The sequence below is a fragment of the Melopsittacus undulatus genome, chromosome 10 (assembly GCF_012275295.1).
Source record: "Melopsittacus undulatus isolate bMelUnd1 chromosome 10, bMelUnd1.mat.Z, whole genome shotgun sequence".
Taxonomy (NCBI): domain Eukaryota; kingdom Metazoa; phylum Chordata; class Aves; order Psittaciformes; family Psittaculidae; genus Melopsittacus; species Melopsittacus undulatus.
In genome coordinates this window covers 34752179-34767576 of record NC_047536.1, presented here as the reverse complement: position 1 = coordinate 34767576, position 15398 = coordinate 34752179, and the positions used below count along the sequence as shown (strand labels likewise).

The following is a 15398-nucleotide window of genomic DNA, read 5'->3' as shown; positions in this document are numbered from 1 at the left end:
TCTCTGCCCCTCATCCCTGGGGAAGGTGCTTGGGGCAGCCCCACTCCCTGCACCTGGGGGGGGCTGAGCCCTCCCTCAATGGAGCTGGGCACCCTCCGCACCCTGGTCCTGGCACGTTGGGTGCTGCTCAGGTGCCTGCCCTGGGGGATTCGGGCAGGGCAGGGGAGCAGCCCCCGGCTCACTTGTGAACGGGCTGAGCTTAATATGCAAGTCACTGCTGGGGAGGAAGCAGCCTCATGAAAATGCCATTTCCACGCAGTCACTCTTCTGGCCATTATCCTGCTTCAGACAAAAGCAATTTACTCTGCCTGTAATAAAGCAGGGGTGATAACGAAGCTGAGGAGAGCCGTGACAGGCGCTGTGACCGCGGTGCCATGGGGGGGTCTGGGAGAGCCGTGACACCGGATGAGGGCACTGGGGGTCTTGGTGCAGTTGGATGTGCTGGGGCTGGGATGGGGGGAGCTTGTCTCAGTGCAGGTGAATCCAGAAGGATTCTGCTTCCCAGAGGGACCAGCTCAAACCACCAGCACAGCTGCAGAGGGTTGATGGGAGCACCACATGAACCTGAGGGGTAAGCTCCACCAAGTAAGCAACCCCCAAAACTGTGCCAGTCCTGGGGTGCTTTGGAGCCCAAAGGCTTCCTCTCCCACCTCTCCTGTCTCCCCATCAGCTCAGCCCTGCAGGGCACCTCTGTGCAAAATCCAGCCCCATGTTAAGCAATCAGTGTGTGAAGGGCAGAAGCTGAGCTGCAGCCCTGTCCTAGCTGGTAAACACTTGTGTGTTTCCTGGAGGAGCAGCCCCCTTGGGTCCAACCACCAAGGCACGTTTTGGATGCTCACCCAGGATCCCCAGCAGTGATGCTTGGAGCCTGTGCCATGTCACAATCAGTTTATTGCTTTGGGTTTTGCCTTTCTGAGCCTGCTCCCACACTCACAGTCTGTCCCTTTGCTCCCCCAGCACAGAACTCTCGTGGGTGCTGCAGCTGCCGGGAGCTGCTCGGGGTGAAGGAGCTGAATGGAGATGTGGTCTGGGAGCAGCTGGCTGCAGATTGTTCCTGTGATGGAGCCTGGAGGAGCTGGAGCTGCAGCGGGTTCCTGTGAGCTGTGTGTGTTCCGAGGGCAGCAGCAGAGCCCAGGGACCGGCTGTCCCCTCTGCTTGCTGCATTGCAAACTATGGCACTGCTGTGCTCACACCTCCTGTCACCTCTGACCACGGCTGCACCCACCCTGGAGGCTGCACAGGGCACAGGTAGGTACTTCATCCAGCTCCCTCAGGGTGGGTGATGGAGAGGTCTCAGAAATGCCCTGTGGAAATGGCAGGTGGTTTCTGGGGCAGGAGGAGCCTTCACTGGCTTCAAGCTGTCAGCCAGGGCTGGGTTTCACTGACACAGCTGGTCACGCTCCAGTCCTGCTCTGTGGTGGGACTTGAGCACAATGCAGTCGCCTGCTCTCAGCAGCAGCCTTGATGTTCCTCAGATCTGTTCTTGCTGGGAATACTGGTGAGGATTTACTGGAAATGCACTTTAACTTTTGTGATATCAACTGGTTTTACAAAGGAAATGGCTTTAATGCACCCAAACTGGATCCTTTCCCCGTGAAGGGTTAAGGCCAGAAATGTGCCTCTGAGTTGTCAATGCTGTCAAGCAGAGAACAGGAGAAAGGATCCCAGCTGCGAGGAGGTCAGAGGAGTGGGGTGGCTGCTGGATCCCAGCTGTGAGGTCAGAGGAGTGGGGTGGCTGCTGCAGGGCCCTGGCCAAGGATCCAGAGCTGGGAAGTAACTTCTGGAACATGCCTCGCTCTCGGTACTGAACCCTTGAAGCAGACGTGCTGTGCCCCCAGCACCAGGCCAGCAGGATCGGAGCAGTGTACTCACCTCAACTGCTGCTCAGAACAGGCAGCCCCTCCTGGCCCCGCTGGATCCGGGCTCCAGATCCTGGCCTCTTCCCGGCTGAGCTCCATCCTGGCAGCCCCTCTCCGGCTCCAGCCACTTGAGAGCTCAGTCACGGAGGTGGCTCCTGTGCTCCATGTTCCTGCAGCCGCTCCAGCAGCAGCCGCACGTTGTCCGTCAGCTCATTCCGCTGCCTCCCCATCCCTCCCAGCTTCACTGGCCGCAGGCTGGCGTGGGGGGGCTCGTACCCCTGCAGGCAGCAGGTCTCTGTCAGCAAGAGCCATGTCCGGTCAGGGTCCACGGCCATTAAGTGGAAGAAAACACTGGGAAACGGTGGGAAGAAAGGAACGAGTGAGAAGAGCTTCTGCCTGGCACCCAGCAGGGCCCTCAGCTGAGCTGTGGGATGCTCTGATGTGCTGTCAGCTTGAACAGAGGTGCAGTAGAGAGCACCATTACAATGGCTCCTGTGCTCAAGAGAAGACAGTGGAGCTGTTTCACAGCTACTGGCAAGTGGGAGGAAAACTGTTCTGAGGGAGCTATGGACGTCAGCCCAGCAGCTGCTGAGTGACTGACCCAGGCTCTGGTCTGGCCAAAGCCTGTCCCAAGCACTGGGAGGTGACTGCAGCGTACGCATGTGCTGCTTACACCCAGGATGCTCTGGATCTGCAGTGCTCCTAAAGCAAGGTGTGGATGTTGGTCAGAACCCTCTCTGCGTTTGGCAAATGAGGGGTCAGCCCACTGGACTGCTCTCCCTTTTGGGTGGTGAACACAGGGGGGTTCCTGCGCAGCTGCCACAGGTAAGGTAAATGCTGTAGTGAGGGCATTGTATCCTAATCCTTATTTGCTGCCTCCAAATTGCCTTCTTTCTGCACAGCACCTTTCACAAAGCAGGATTTTCTTTAAAAGCAAACAAACCCCACACCTTCCTTAACAATGCAATGGAGGAGGAATGGCAGCTCCTCTAATGCTTTTCATTGTGTTGGTGATGGTTTTCACTGTGAATGTCAATACCTCAGGTAAGCCAGGGGTCTGATCTCTGAACAAGCACCCTCCTGCCTCCAGCTGTGAGCCCCATTACAAAGCCTCTGGACAGTCCTGCTGGAGAGCAGGAAGCTCCCAGGAGGGAAGGGCTGGTTTGCATTTGCACTTGCTCCTTTCCCCTGCCAGCTCTCCTGCTGTAACCTCTGGGCTCAGCCAGGCCTCTCTCAGGGTTTGAGCAGTGGCATCCACTGAAATCATGGGGCCATGAGGGAAGCAGTGGGGTGAGGCAATGGGAGGGGCAGAGGTGGGTCTGTCTGTCCCCACAGCAGCACCGGACAGAGCTCCCCCCTCTAAAATCAAAGATCACCTGCTACAAAAGCCACACAAAATGCAGACCTCACTGTGTCCAAGCTCTCTGAAGAACCTGTACTCCTCAAGCAGGCTCATTTCCTACCTAAACCAGGTAGGAATCCCGTTTAGCAGCTCTCTTGTCAGGGAGAGCACAGAAATGAGAAGAAGGCACTAGAAAGCTCCCTCACCTCACAACAATCCTGTGGCTGGGTGACCCTTACACCATGAGCAGTCAAAGCTGTTGCTTCTCCCTGTCTGCCATTAACCCCTCTCCTGTCTCTCGGCGCAGGTCTCTGCACAACAACGTGGGGAGATGCTGTCCCTGCAAGCTGCTGGCAGCATCCCCTCCTGTGGGTGCTGTGGATCCTATCGGTCTGCTCCGGAGCAACCAGCCTGGATGTGCCCCACAGCCATCGGCAATGAGCCTCCTTCCTGGGAGCAGCTGGATGGAGGTGAGCTCACAGGGCTCCTGCATCCCTGGCTTGTTCCTGCAGCTCTCTGACGGGACATGGGGACAGGCCTGGCCCCAGGGGCAGGCTCTGCACCTCCTGCCAGCCCCACACCAGCTCTCCAAGCTGCTGGTGCTCGCTTGGCCGTGGCAGTGTGAGTGTGCTGCTGCCAGCAAACAGCAGGTCCCAGTGGCTTCCCCAGCTCAGGATGGGCGCTGGGCAGCTGCTTGGGAGCAATCCTCTCTCCGTATGGCAGGGCAGATAGGGCCAGGCAAGATGAATCACTGTGAAGTAAACATAGGAATGGGGGATACTGTTCAGCTGGTTTCTGCTTCTCCAGCATGGGCACAACCTGGGCTCTTGGTATCCTTCTAGTACCTAAAGGGGTTGCAGGAAACCTGGAGAGGGGCTTTGGATGAGAGCTTGTAGGGACAGGCCAAGGGGAATGGCTTGAACCTGCCCAAGGGGAGACTGAGCTGAGCTCTTAGGCACAAGCTCTTCCCTGGGAGGGTGCTGAGGCGCTGGCACAGGGTGCCCAGAGAAGCTGTGGCTGCCCCATCCCTGGCAGTGCACAAGGCCAGGTTGGACACAGGGGCTTGGAGCAGCTGCTCCAGTGGAAGGGGTCCCTGCCCATGGCAGGGGTTGGAGCTGGAGGAGCTTTAAGGTCCCTTCCAACCCAAACCAGGCTGCGGTTCTGATTCCCAGTGAAGACCTCCTGCTCCCCAGCCTCTCCCCATCAGCTGCACTGGAGAGAGAGAGCCACCCCCAAGAACTTGGTGGTCCCTGGAGACCTCCACAGCCTCTGGTGCCGCAGTGGCCTGAGGTGTGTGATTATCTCCGCTAACCTGGAGCGCTCTGCGGCTTAAAGAACAACTTGACTTTCACATTTCAGACTAACGCTGGGGTAGTTTCTAAGCAACCTGTTTCCATGGCAAAGAATCCTGGGGTTAATCCAAGTTTGTTTTCTGGTGTTGCCTTGTTTTTCTTTAAACTTAAATATAATTTTATCGGATTTTGCTTGTGCAGGTGGCTCCCAGTGTACTTGAGCCCAGCACGAGACTGATGCCTGTCAATCAGTAGGCAGTGAACTACACAATCAAACCAAAGGAGGTACGCTGCTTGACCAACTCCCAGACCTAAAAAGGTCCAAAAATAGTTCCTATTTGCTCCTATTGCACTAAACCACTTATTCTACCAGCACAAAGCAGAGCGTGGCTATTTTCTTACCTTTTCCCAAGCTCCAAGCAAAGCCAGGGCACAGTGGATGGGCTGGCAAAGGACAAGTCTGGCTGCTGCATCTCTGCTGAACATTAAACTAACAGGCTTCAGTAGGCACTGGGGAAATGATTTCTGGAGAAAACCAGGAGAAAGCCCCATTCCTACCCAGGTGGTAGATGCAAGGGTCAAATGGTAAAACCTCCAAAGCTCTGAGGGTGCATTAGGAATGGAGTGTGAATTTCCAAACAGCCTGCAAAACGCACAACTCCAAAGCTGGCATAGGCCAGTGACAACTCCTTAGACCCTTTCCCTTCAGTTTCCTTTTCCCTGGACTGAAAAGCTTGTCAGGAATGATACAACTTAATGGACTGGTGAGAAGCTCAGATTTACACATGGGGATTTTGTTTGCACCATCTTCCCCCACCTTGTTCCAGTGCTTGGGCCCCACATGCTCCCTTAGCTGCTTGGGGGTTCTGGTCACTGTACCTGCAGTGCACTGCCTTATTCTTAATGGTAGGGCAGACACAAGCAGTGCTCCCTGGCTTCCCAGGCTCTTCTGCAGTAGGGTTGGTTTGGGGTTTTTTAGTGTTTTAGGTTGTTTTGGTGCATTTTGTTTTTCTCAGGCTTTGGAAAACACTCCTCTCCTGGAACCCTCCCAGCAGTCATCTCACAACAAAACCCATTGTCCCATTTTCTCCTCCTCAGCCATGCTGGAGTCCTTTTTCCCTTTTTCCCCAGTGTCTCTTTTTGCCTGGTGAGTATAGCATGAAGCTGCAGTTACAAAATTCACTTACTCCCACTGCTTCACCTAATGAAACTACAGGGCTCCATAAATGGGATTAAGCAGCCTCCTTGGGGCATGATAACATTCCTGGATGACAGCCAGAACTCCCTTGGTTTTTCTCTTGTGGTTCCAGCACCTTGGCTAAATTCCTGCTCAGCCCTTCGCATACCTGCAGGCTCCTCACCCGCTCAGTGCAGGGAGTTATTGGACTTTGTAAGACCTGACCTTGTTCTTGGCAGGTCACAACTCATGAGTTGGGTAAGAATCCAAAAAGCTGAGCAAAGGCCACTTAGTATAAATCAATATGGCAAGCTGGTTCCAAATATCTTTTTACCTTGTGTGATTTCTGCAGTGATAAAGCTGAGTTATGTGACGTATGTTGGCATTCAGGCTGTGGCTAAGATTAGTTCTGGCCCATCTGTTTTTAGAAGCATTTAAAATGCAGAATTCTTCATGTATCAGGTGATAAGTGCCCTTGCCTGGATGGAAAGGGCCTTACATGTGACAGCCTGTGTCAATTTGCAGGATTGCTTTCAGGCACATGGAGAGCAAGGAAAGGACTGGAGCTTACAGGAATGTGGTGCTTGAGCTGCTGGAGAAAGGAAATTGAGGAATGGCTGAGAAGTGATTCTTATCTGGCTGAAGCCTTGTATCATGTATCCTAGTTAGAAGTGATTGTGGTATGCTTAACTCTGATCCCTCCAGGCTCCAAGACCAGGGATCAGACAGGACTAAACTAAAACAAAGAGGAATGAGAACTACAGGTACTGCAATAACCATGGTTAGTATCAGGCCAGAAACAAAGCGTGCCTCAGTGCATGTATGTGTCTGGTCAACACAGCTGCACAGTGAGAGCTGTTCACAAAGGCCTTTCTTTGTTCAGTGAAATGTGCAGTGCATCAGAGGCAGAGGAGCAGTGTAACATGTGGCATCTCCCTTAAAACAGAGTAAAAATAATATACAGGAGAAAAACGTTGCTTGCCCTGAACTTTACTGCCCTTTTCCTCCAACAGCCATGAGCATCCTTCACAGCACAGCTTCTAATAACCCCATCACATCACAGGGCTCAGGCAGCATTTCCCCCCAGCCCTACTGGGGAGGGAAATTGCACAGCTTTTCAGACTGTTTTGTTAATGATTTGAAAGCTTAAGGTTCCAAACATCTAGATGGATCCTGGTGTTCTGCTTTCCTTCCAGCATTGCTTACACAGATGAAGGCTTTATTGTGCTAAGGGTATGCAAGCCTACAGTGACGAGCCTCTCGGCAGAACAAACGCTGCCAAAGCCTGCTGCGATGCAATGAAAGCCACGAAGGTAAAAATAAACCTGCTCTCCCCAGTGCAGGAATACAAACAAAGGCTCAGCTACAGCTTCTGAGCACGCTCCTTCTGAGCTGCTGCCCAGCCACACAAAGCCCTTCACCCCATGCACCTCGGAGGCTGGCGCTTGGGGAAGGGAACGGCAGCTCTTGTGTTTGCCCTCTGAAGTCTCCACACCCGCTGAACCTGCTCCCTGCTGGCTCCCTCCCCATAGGCAAGGCTGCCCACACAGAGAGGGGGGAGTTCTCCCCTGTCCTTCAGCAGGGACAGAGAGGCACAGCTCAGCCATTCATGTTCTGTAACTGGGCTGGTTTTGCCTGCTGAAATCTCTGGCCCTGTGTCCAGGTGGCAACATATGACAACAGCAATTTCTTATCCTGACAGCAGGAACATGCTGAGCAGGATCTTGTACACCAAGCAGCAAAGTATGTCTGTCAACACTTCATAGAGTTGATGTGTGTTCACCTAAACTGTTTGTGCTCTTCTAGCCTCTCCCAGAGCAAGACTGGTGCCAAAACTGACAGCTTCCTGAACACCTCTCATCCACCTGGCAGAGCCCCAGTTGATGTCTTCACAGGAGCCCAGGGAAAATGGAAGGATAACAGAAGTAAATCCCCAGCCTGCAGAAGGTATTATGTGATAAAATGCATGGGAATGTCTGGCACATCCTCTTGCATAGCTGTCTTGCCCTCTGCAGTTTTATGCCACAAGTGGGCATAGAACCCCAAGTATTCCCACATAGGAGGCAGTTAGAAAACAGCAAGTAGCTCATCTTCTCCCTCTGTTCCCAAATGCCCTGCAAAGAAATCTGAAAGTAAGCTGAGGCTTGTGGGCACGCTACCCTCTACCTCATTTTGGGTCGTAGATGGTACTTAACCAGAGAAAGGGGCTAACTTCCATGATACCCTGTTGTGCAGGACTCCAACGTGCCAGAGGGAGGAGTGGGAAAAGTGCCAAGGGAAAGGGGCAACTCTGCTGCCTCTGTCCCTCATTATTTGTACACCTGATATAAAGGCATTTAGGAGACATTACCTCTGGGCAGCTTCTTGCAGTTTCCTGGGTTGCTTGGCACTGAGGTAAATCAGGCAGGCATCTGTCACTTTATTGAGGTCACTCTCGCCTGCAGAAATGGAACAGAGAAGAAGGGTAGGAGGCAACTCACTGCAGCCTGACAGCATCAGCTCTAAATTGGCAGCAAGAGGCTTCTGAGCCTTTGAACTGTCTGACCCAGAGCTCTTCTGACCTCGCCTTTTGAGCATCTTGCTGCCAAGCTAGGAAAGCAATCAAGGGCATTGAGAGAGGAAAAGAGCAACTGCCCAGCAAACCTTCTCCCCCACCAGAGTCAGCTCCAGGAATTTAACCTAGAAGAATTTCAGAGGGTTTCGTTCTGTAGAAGAATGCAATGTGCTGCATTTGAAGGGTCACCCAGAGAGATGCCCCAAAACGGAACCAGGCAGATTAGCCAGAAGTCTTAGCTGGGCTCCAGTTCTTCAGTTAACTGAGAACAAAGCATGGCCCAACAGGCCCGGCTGCAGCAATCCAGGAGCTCCACTTTGTACCCACTTCTCATATACAAGTGAGATGAACAGTCAGATTCTGCAAGGTGCTGGGAATCTTCTCTCCCATTTGTCTCTTGGGGGAGTAAAGAGCAACCAGCCCCTCTCTACAGAGCTCTCAAAAGAGGACACATGAAGGACCTGAATGGGATGAGGCTGGAGAAATCAATCCCATGCAGGAGCAGAGGGCTAAGAAGCAACTGCAGGCTTGGTCAGTGGAGCTGAAAGGAGAAGAGGTCAGACTAGCAGAGATCTCGCACAGCCTGTACCCCCCTGGTACTCACCCATGTCCAGCTTCTGGCACAGAGAGCCCAGGCCCTGCAGCACAGCCAGCTGCAGCTTGAAGGCGAGCGTGTGGGTGTACACAGGTCCTGCTCTGGCACTTGCTGGGGCCTGGCTGAGGAGGGAGCTGGTCAGCTTGGGCAGGACATCTCTGGAGAACCTCGGCCTCAGGAAGTCCCCACACTTCTGAGCCAGGGTACACAGCACCTAGTGAGGAAGCACCAGTTACTGGAGGGTAAGTGCACAGAGGTCTGGGAGGAGCCCAGCATTCCACACCAGTGTGGGGACATGGCTCTCCTTCCCCTGGGTGGTTTCATTGCAGCTGAGGGCAATGTGACCACACCTGACATGTTTTCCATAGGGAGCAGAAGGTGAGTGCTCAATTGAGGGGCTGAGTGACCTGCACCCTGCTTTTGTTTCACTTGACCACCTCCCAGGACTGCCCTTCTCCCAGCAGCACAGTAAAGGTAGGAGCAGCTTGTCAAGTCTCACTCAGAATTGCTGGAGGAGCCTCTGACAGATGATGCCATTAAGATATAAATCCCCTTTGTAGTGGAAAGAGGCCACCTCTACAAATGGCAGTGAGGGGAAACACTGACTGGCTACAGCCCAGGCACCCAGCACCATGGGTGTGTGCCCAGGAGAGAAACAAAACTGGCCTAGAAAATGGCCTTAAATACATGTGAAAAGGAAGGAGGGATCCATGGGCCCAACCCATGTGGCCATAATACTCTTTCCTCTTAGAACTTCACTAAGCTTATGGTCTTAGCATGCAGGACAGATACTGGCCATGCTGTGCTTGGTTTACACCGATACTATGCCTCCTGTCTGAGATTTAGGAAGGAAGATGTCCTGGGGGATTCCTTATACAAAACCCAAGTCAGTGCTAACTGCAATGACCCCTCCAACTTTTCAAGAGTTGGTTTTTGTGTAGTGATCTCTCCCTCCTTTTAGGGCAGGCAGTGTGAGGTGTGGTTACTCTGAAACACTAGTGTATGGCTTCCTGAATTTGGGGAATCAAAACTCTCATTTTATTCACACTAAGGATTCCAAATGCATCTCATTCTGCAGAGTAAGCCCTGTGAAGCCATGGGCTGGCAGCCTCTGGAAACATGCTTTATTGTCCAGCTGGTGAATCAGGAAGAGAGTGCAGTCAGTTGACATGGTTGGGAGCTCTTTAATAATGTAATTATGAGGTTAAGTCTTGGCTTAACCTCTCCTCTCCCAATACCTTGATTGTGAAAAAAATCCCTTCTTTTCAGTCTTAACACTGCCAAAGGTGTGCTGGTGCTGGCTCCAGCAAGGGCAGGTTGTACCATACAGTGCCTCTGACAGCTGCTTAGGCTGTAAAAGAATTGTTTTCCTCTTCCCTGCAATACCCACTACTATTGCTCTTCCCCCCAGGAACAGTGTCAAGGTTTTATCTGTGGACAAGCTGCAGTGGGAGTGGTACAAGCCTTCCCTCTGCAGGGTGGTGACCCTGTGTTCCCAGCCACAGTTAACACCACTCCACAGGCTCAGTGCTTCTCTCACGGGCAGAGCAATGCCTGAGCACTTGGCTTCCAAGCACCAGCTTGAAGGCTCTTGGCAGCCTCGCTGCTGTACCTTGAAGGCTCTGAGCACTGCCAGAGGGTCATCGCTGATCAGACGGGTGACGAGAGCTGGCCAGACACGGTGAGCCATGGGAAGCAGATGGTTTCCGTGAGGATGCAACACTGTTACACAGAGCTCCAGCACATCCAGAACCTGGGCAGGAGGAGCAGGCAATAGACCTTGAGCATTGCAGCTCCAGGCATCCAGGGGAATCCCCAGTGACATGCCAGGAGAAAGGAGGGTTTAATACAAAAGGGTACAGCTTTGCCTAAGCATGAACTGGGATAACTGAGTAGTGCACAGACCATAGGCCTGGTAGGAAAGGGACAAGTAGCACAGTAACATAACCTGTACTGGGCTATGGGGATGGGCTAGAACCAGGGCCTGATCCTGCAGGCTGAGCTGTGCACCAGGACCCTGCTCCTGGAGAACAGGAGCAGGATCACCTGGCAGGGCTGGGGCCCTGGTGACAGGAATCTGGGTTATGTCTCACTGCTGCATGTTCTGTCTCACTTTGCAGTTCAAAAGGAGGCCACCTTCAAAGGATTTTCATAATTAAAAAGCCCTCACCCCAGGCATTTAGTCCTGCTTATCATCCCCAGCACCTTCCAAACTGATCCTGCCTGTGCACTGCAGGCTGAGGAAAGGGGATGGAAGAAAGATGCTTCTGCTTCCTCCAAGGCTGAGGCATAAGACTCGGCTATCACGAGCAAGCATAAGGGAAGGTGCTTATGCAAAACCACCCTGGCTGCCATTCCTAAACCAGACAGCTCCTGGAAAACTGTTCCCCTTTCCCCTGGCAGACTCAGGCACTCTCCTGACCGAGCCTATGGCAGCACTGACCTCCCTGGGGCAGGAAGACCCCCATGCCTGGTGCATGTGCTGACAAGCACCAGCCCCTTCTCGGCCACCACCCATCCCCTTGGTGCTGGTGCTCACCCACCTTGAGCCGCACACGGAGGTTCCTGTCAGACAGCAAGTGGATGCACCTCTCCAGCACATCTTTGGCCAGCTGAGCATGGCTGGGCAGGGGAGCCTCTCCTTCCGTCTCACAGTTGTTGGGCTCTGGCTTAGCAAGGGGGGGAACCTCATCTGGAAGGCAAAACCATTACTGAGGCCATGAAAATGACTTGGAAACTCTGGAAGATCACAACAGCCACCCACTACTACTCTGCGGGCTCCCAGGTGAGGCCTTTGGCATTTTAAAACACATCTAGATATAGGCAAGTCCATGCTTGAGTTCTGTGAGCCAAGCGTCAGGTTCAGCTGAGTGTGGGACTCGGGAGGGTTTGCTCTCTTCACTGGACAATGCAGCTGCTGTGACATTTGCAGGCTCTCATCACCACAGACTTGTCTGCCATTGATTTTTATGAGACGTGAAAAGCCTGGGTATTTAAAGCTGAAGTGTTTAAAGGTCAGGATCGCAGCACAGCCCAGTAAAGACTAAAAATTCCTTGTATTTGTGTCTGCAAGGCCTGTCAAGGACAAATGAGAGGGGAGTGGTGGCATCATTAGCCAGAGAAAATGGTACAGGGATTCCCAAGGGAGGGTGAGGAAAAACACAGCAAGATCCTAGGAAGAGGAGACTGTTATTAGGTAAGGAAAAACTGTAGTGTGCTTGTGTCTGAGAGCCACACAAGCCTTGATCTGCAAGCACTGCACTCCCCCTGCACAAGAGCACAGGAAGAGCACCCAGCAGTGCTGTGTGTGAGCCAAGGTCAGCTCAAAGCAGACCTGAGACTGCCAGGAGGGTGCCAGAGCTTCAGCCTGGGCCTGGGTTACCCGTGGAACAAAAGGAAACCCAAGAGGTCCCCATCTTTCTCCAAGTGTAACATGCTCTTCTCCCCCCAGCACAGCACTGACCTGCATCCTCAAACCCTGAGTCAGGAACATCGCCCTCTGCCATCTGCTTCTGCCTGATGTAGTCCAGGAAGAACTGCTCCATGTCTCGTGCTGTCACCACCTGTGGCCCTGGGGGTGAGGTCCTGTTCTGGCACTCGGTGCTCTGCTGCTGCTGCTCCTCACTGCAGGATGAGCCAAACCACTGCACTGCAAGAGAGGAGCTGAGATGTCACTGAGCAATTGGGATCCCCTCCTGAGGCCAGTAAGGTACCACAGGTTCCTGGGGACAAACAGGACTCTCCAGTCCCATGGGGCTGAACTACAGAACCAGGCACCTGCTGTCACATCACTGTGACCTTCCTCATGGGATGAGAACATTAAAACCCCGCTATAAAAAGGACTACACTCCACGTGCTTCTGCAGAACACTTATGGGAGCAGTAAACCCATCCTTTCTCAACCACTAAAGGACATGTTTCTTCAGGCCAGGCAAAAACCAGTTGTGGAGAGGGGAAGCTATTGGCCACCTTTTCTTGAGAGCTGGCCCACCAAGCAAAGCCAAGCTGCCACCACCTCAGCTACTTGAAACCTCCCATGGCAAGTCAAAAGGCCAAAGACAAGCCCCCTTAGACTGAATTACATGAAGTAAAGGTTGTTCAGATACCTAAAGCTGTCATTAGTGAGTGCAGGACCCCGAGGAAGGTGGAAGCCTGGCTGTTGTAACACTGATCTAGAGTTGACAGGACATCTTGGATAACGTCTTCTACCAGTGGCAGCAAGCTGGCATCTGAATGCCTCAGCATAGTGTCCAGCACCCGGGAGGCGTGTGGCTGCTGCGCCAGCTGGCGCAAGCCCAGAGAGATCCCATTCACCAGATAGTCAGAGTTGTCATTAATCAGCTGCTGCACGGAGCCATAGCCACAGGCCTCGCTCATCTCTGCCAGCGTCCCCAGCGCTGTCTCACTGATGAGCAGGGTCTTGTCACCAGCCTTCTCCAGCACTGGGTACAGAGCTGTCAGCAGCAGCAGCCGGAACTCCTTCCCAAGGACAGCAGCAAAGCAGCCGACCCCTTCCAGCTGGATGCACATCTGCCAGATGTTGCTGTTCATGGTGCGGGTTGCTGCGTGCAGCTCTGGGGATGGAAGGAGAATGGTGCTGCACACCCCCCCGGGGTGGGCAGGGAGTCCTGTGTGGTGCACAGGGTGCTGCTCATGGCTGACTTCTTCTGTATCAATGCTTGTGATCAAATACCAATTTGCCTGGTCTGTGTACTCGTCGAGAATGGATGTTACAGACGCTTTGAGATCATCCATGTTCGGTGACACTTCCCTTTCCTGGAGAACATCCACCCCCAGTCCAGCAGCTCCTGTGATCAGCTCGTTGAGGACCATGGCCGCCTGCTTTCGGTACATGGCAGATTCACTGTACAGCCCCATGAAATGATCCACAAGCAAATAGAGGTTCCCGTAGTAGCCAAGAACACGACACACTTGCTGAAGGAGCTGGAAAACCTTCTCCTCTGTGAAGAAGCGGAAGTATTTCCTCTGGCATCTGCCTTTCTGCACCCCAGGCTGCAGGGAGTCCTCGCAGCCCCAGCGTCTGTCCTCCACTATCTTCACGTCCGTCACATCCAGCTCCAGCACCTGCATCAGTGCCTTGGACAGGCGGCCCAGGTGGGATGTGGAGTTGAGGACAACGTTAATCTTGGGGCCCAGCAGCTTCAGGTAGCCGAGCAGCAAGCTCAGAGTGGAAACCTTGCCCATGTCATCCTGAGAGTTCATCAGGCGAGGAAGTGCTGTGGCAAGGGAGTGGAGGTTCTCGGAGAGGACATCAGCCAGAGCCCTGCTCTGTGCTACCATCCTCTGCTCTGCAATGCTCTGCAGAACCTCGTTACACCTGCTCTGGACTTCACTGCTTTCATCATTAACCAGCCCCACCAAGGCCTTCAAGAGGTGAGTGAAGGAGCTCTCCAGCGAACGGCTGCAGTTCCTCAGTAAGTGGTGGACCAGTTCCACCAGCTCCAGTCTCACTTTCCAGTGGGGGTGAACTGAGGAGAACTCAACCATTTTACAGAGGAGGAGAGACAGTTTTTCAGCTGTGCTTTTGCTCCAGTCAGGTCCTCTATGGACCAGTATTTCTGATAGTCTGCTTTGATTCTCTGGCAGCTGTTCTTTGCTCTCTGGGACTCTGGCTAGCTGTGCATCGGCCATCACCAGGCCAACGATCAGGTAAAAGAGTCTGATGGCAGCAACGGTGGGTTTGTGCCCTTGTTTGATGTCTGCAGTCACAACCCGAGACAGGGCAAGGGAAACCCCCGGCAGAAAAGAAGCAAACAGATCCCCACATTGCTGTGCCTCGTCCTCACTCAGGGGCCGGTGCTGCCGGCAGTCACACTGCAGCACCACGACCTGCAAGCACTGCAGCGCAGAGACCTTGAGCTGCTTGGCTCTCTCTCGCTCCGCCAGGCCCAGAAGCAGGGACACGGCGCAGCCGAGGAGCGGGAGGGTGGATGGTCGGTACAGGGACAGGATCACATCGCCCGAGGCCGAGTGCAGCAGCGTGTGGAGCACCTCGGTCACCGCCAGCTTCACGTCCTCGGTGGGGGCGGCGGGGCCGGGACCGGGGCTGAGGCCGGGGCAGGGCCCGAGGCAGGCGCAGAGCTCGGCGAGCAGCTCCCGCAGGAGCCGCGGGCTGCGCACGGCGGTGGCCGCCAGCACCGAGGCCATGCAGTGCAGTGCGCTCTGCACCAGGCGCTCCCGTCGCGGCCCCGGTGCCCGCAGCGCGGAGCGCAACGGGAAGAGCACGTACTCCTGCAGCTCCTGCAGCGCCGGGCCGCTCACGGCCGCCAGCCGCGCCGCCAGCCGACACACGTTCTCCGCCGTCTGCACCCGCGTCAGCTGCACGCAGGCAGGGCGCAGCGCCCCGAACGCGTCCCGCGGGGTGTCGAACACGGCCATGGCCGCGGCCTGCCCCGGTACCGGTGTCGGTGTCGGTACCGGACACGGCGGCAGGAACCCGGCGCTGTCACCGCGCCATGAGGAAAGTCGCGGCCGGCCGCAGTGCGCATGCGCAGCGGAGCCGTGGGCGCCGGCGCATGCGCTGTACGCATCCCCCGTCGCTTCGCGGCTGTGCCGTTCC

At 54.3% G+C, this 15398-nt stretch overlaps 1 protein-coding gene across 2 annotated transcripts; it reads right to left on the bottom strand.

Moving 5' to 3' along the window:
- Window positions 1–873: 873 nt before the first annotated feature.
- On the bottom strand, window positions 874–15294 carry TTI1 (TELO2 interacting protein 1). 2 transcript variants are annotated; one of them, XM_005141266.3, is made up of 7 exons: window positions 12925–15294; window positions 12283–12468; window positions 11363–11511; window positions 10432–10572; window positions 8829–9033; window positions 8021–8108; window positions 874–2210 (listed from the first exon to the last, which is right to left on the bottom strand). In XM_005141266.3, exons 1-7 carry the CDS (start codon window positions 15215–15217, stop codon window positions 2000–2002), a joined length of 3273 nt encoding a protein of 1090 aa, XP_005141323.2. In that variant the 5' UTR covers window positions 15218–15294; the 3' UTR covers window positions 874–1999. The 2 variants fall into 2 exon arrangements, with proteins under 2 accessions (XP_005141323.2, XP_033923067.1); XM_034067176.1 differs by lacking the exon at window positions 10432–10572.
- Window positions 15295–15398: the final 104 nt, after the last annotated feature.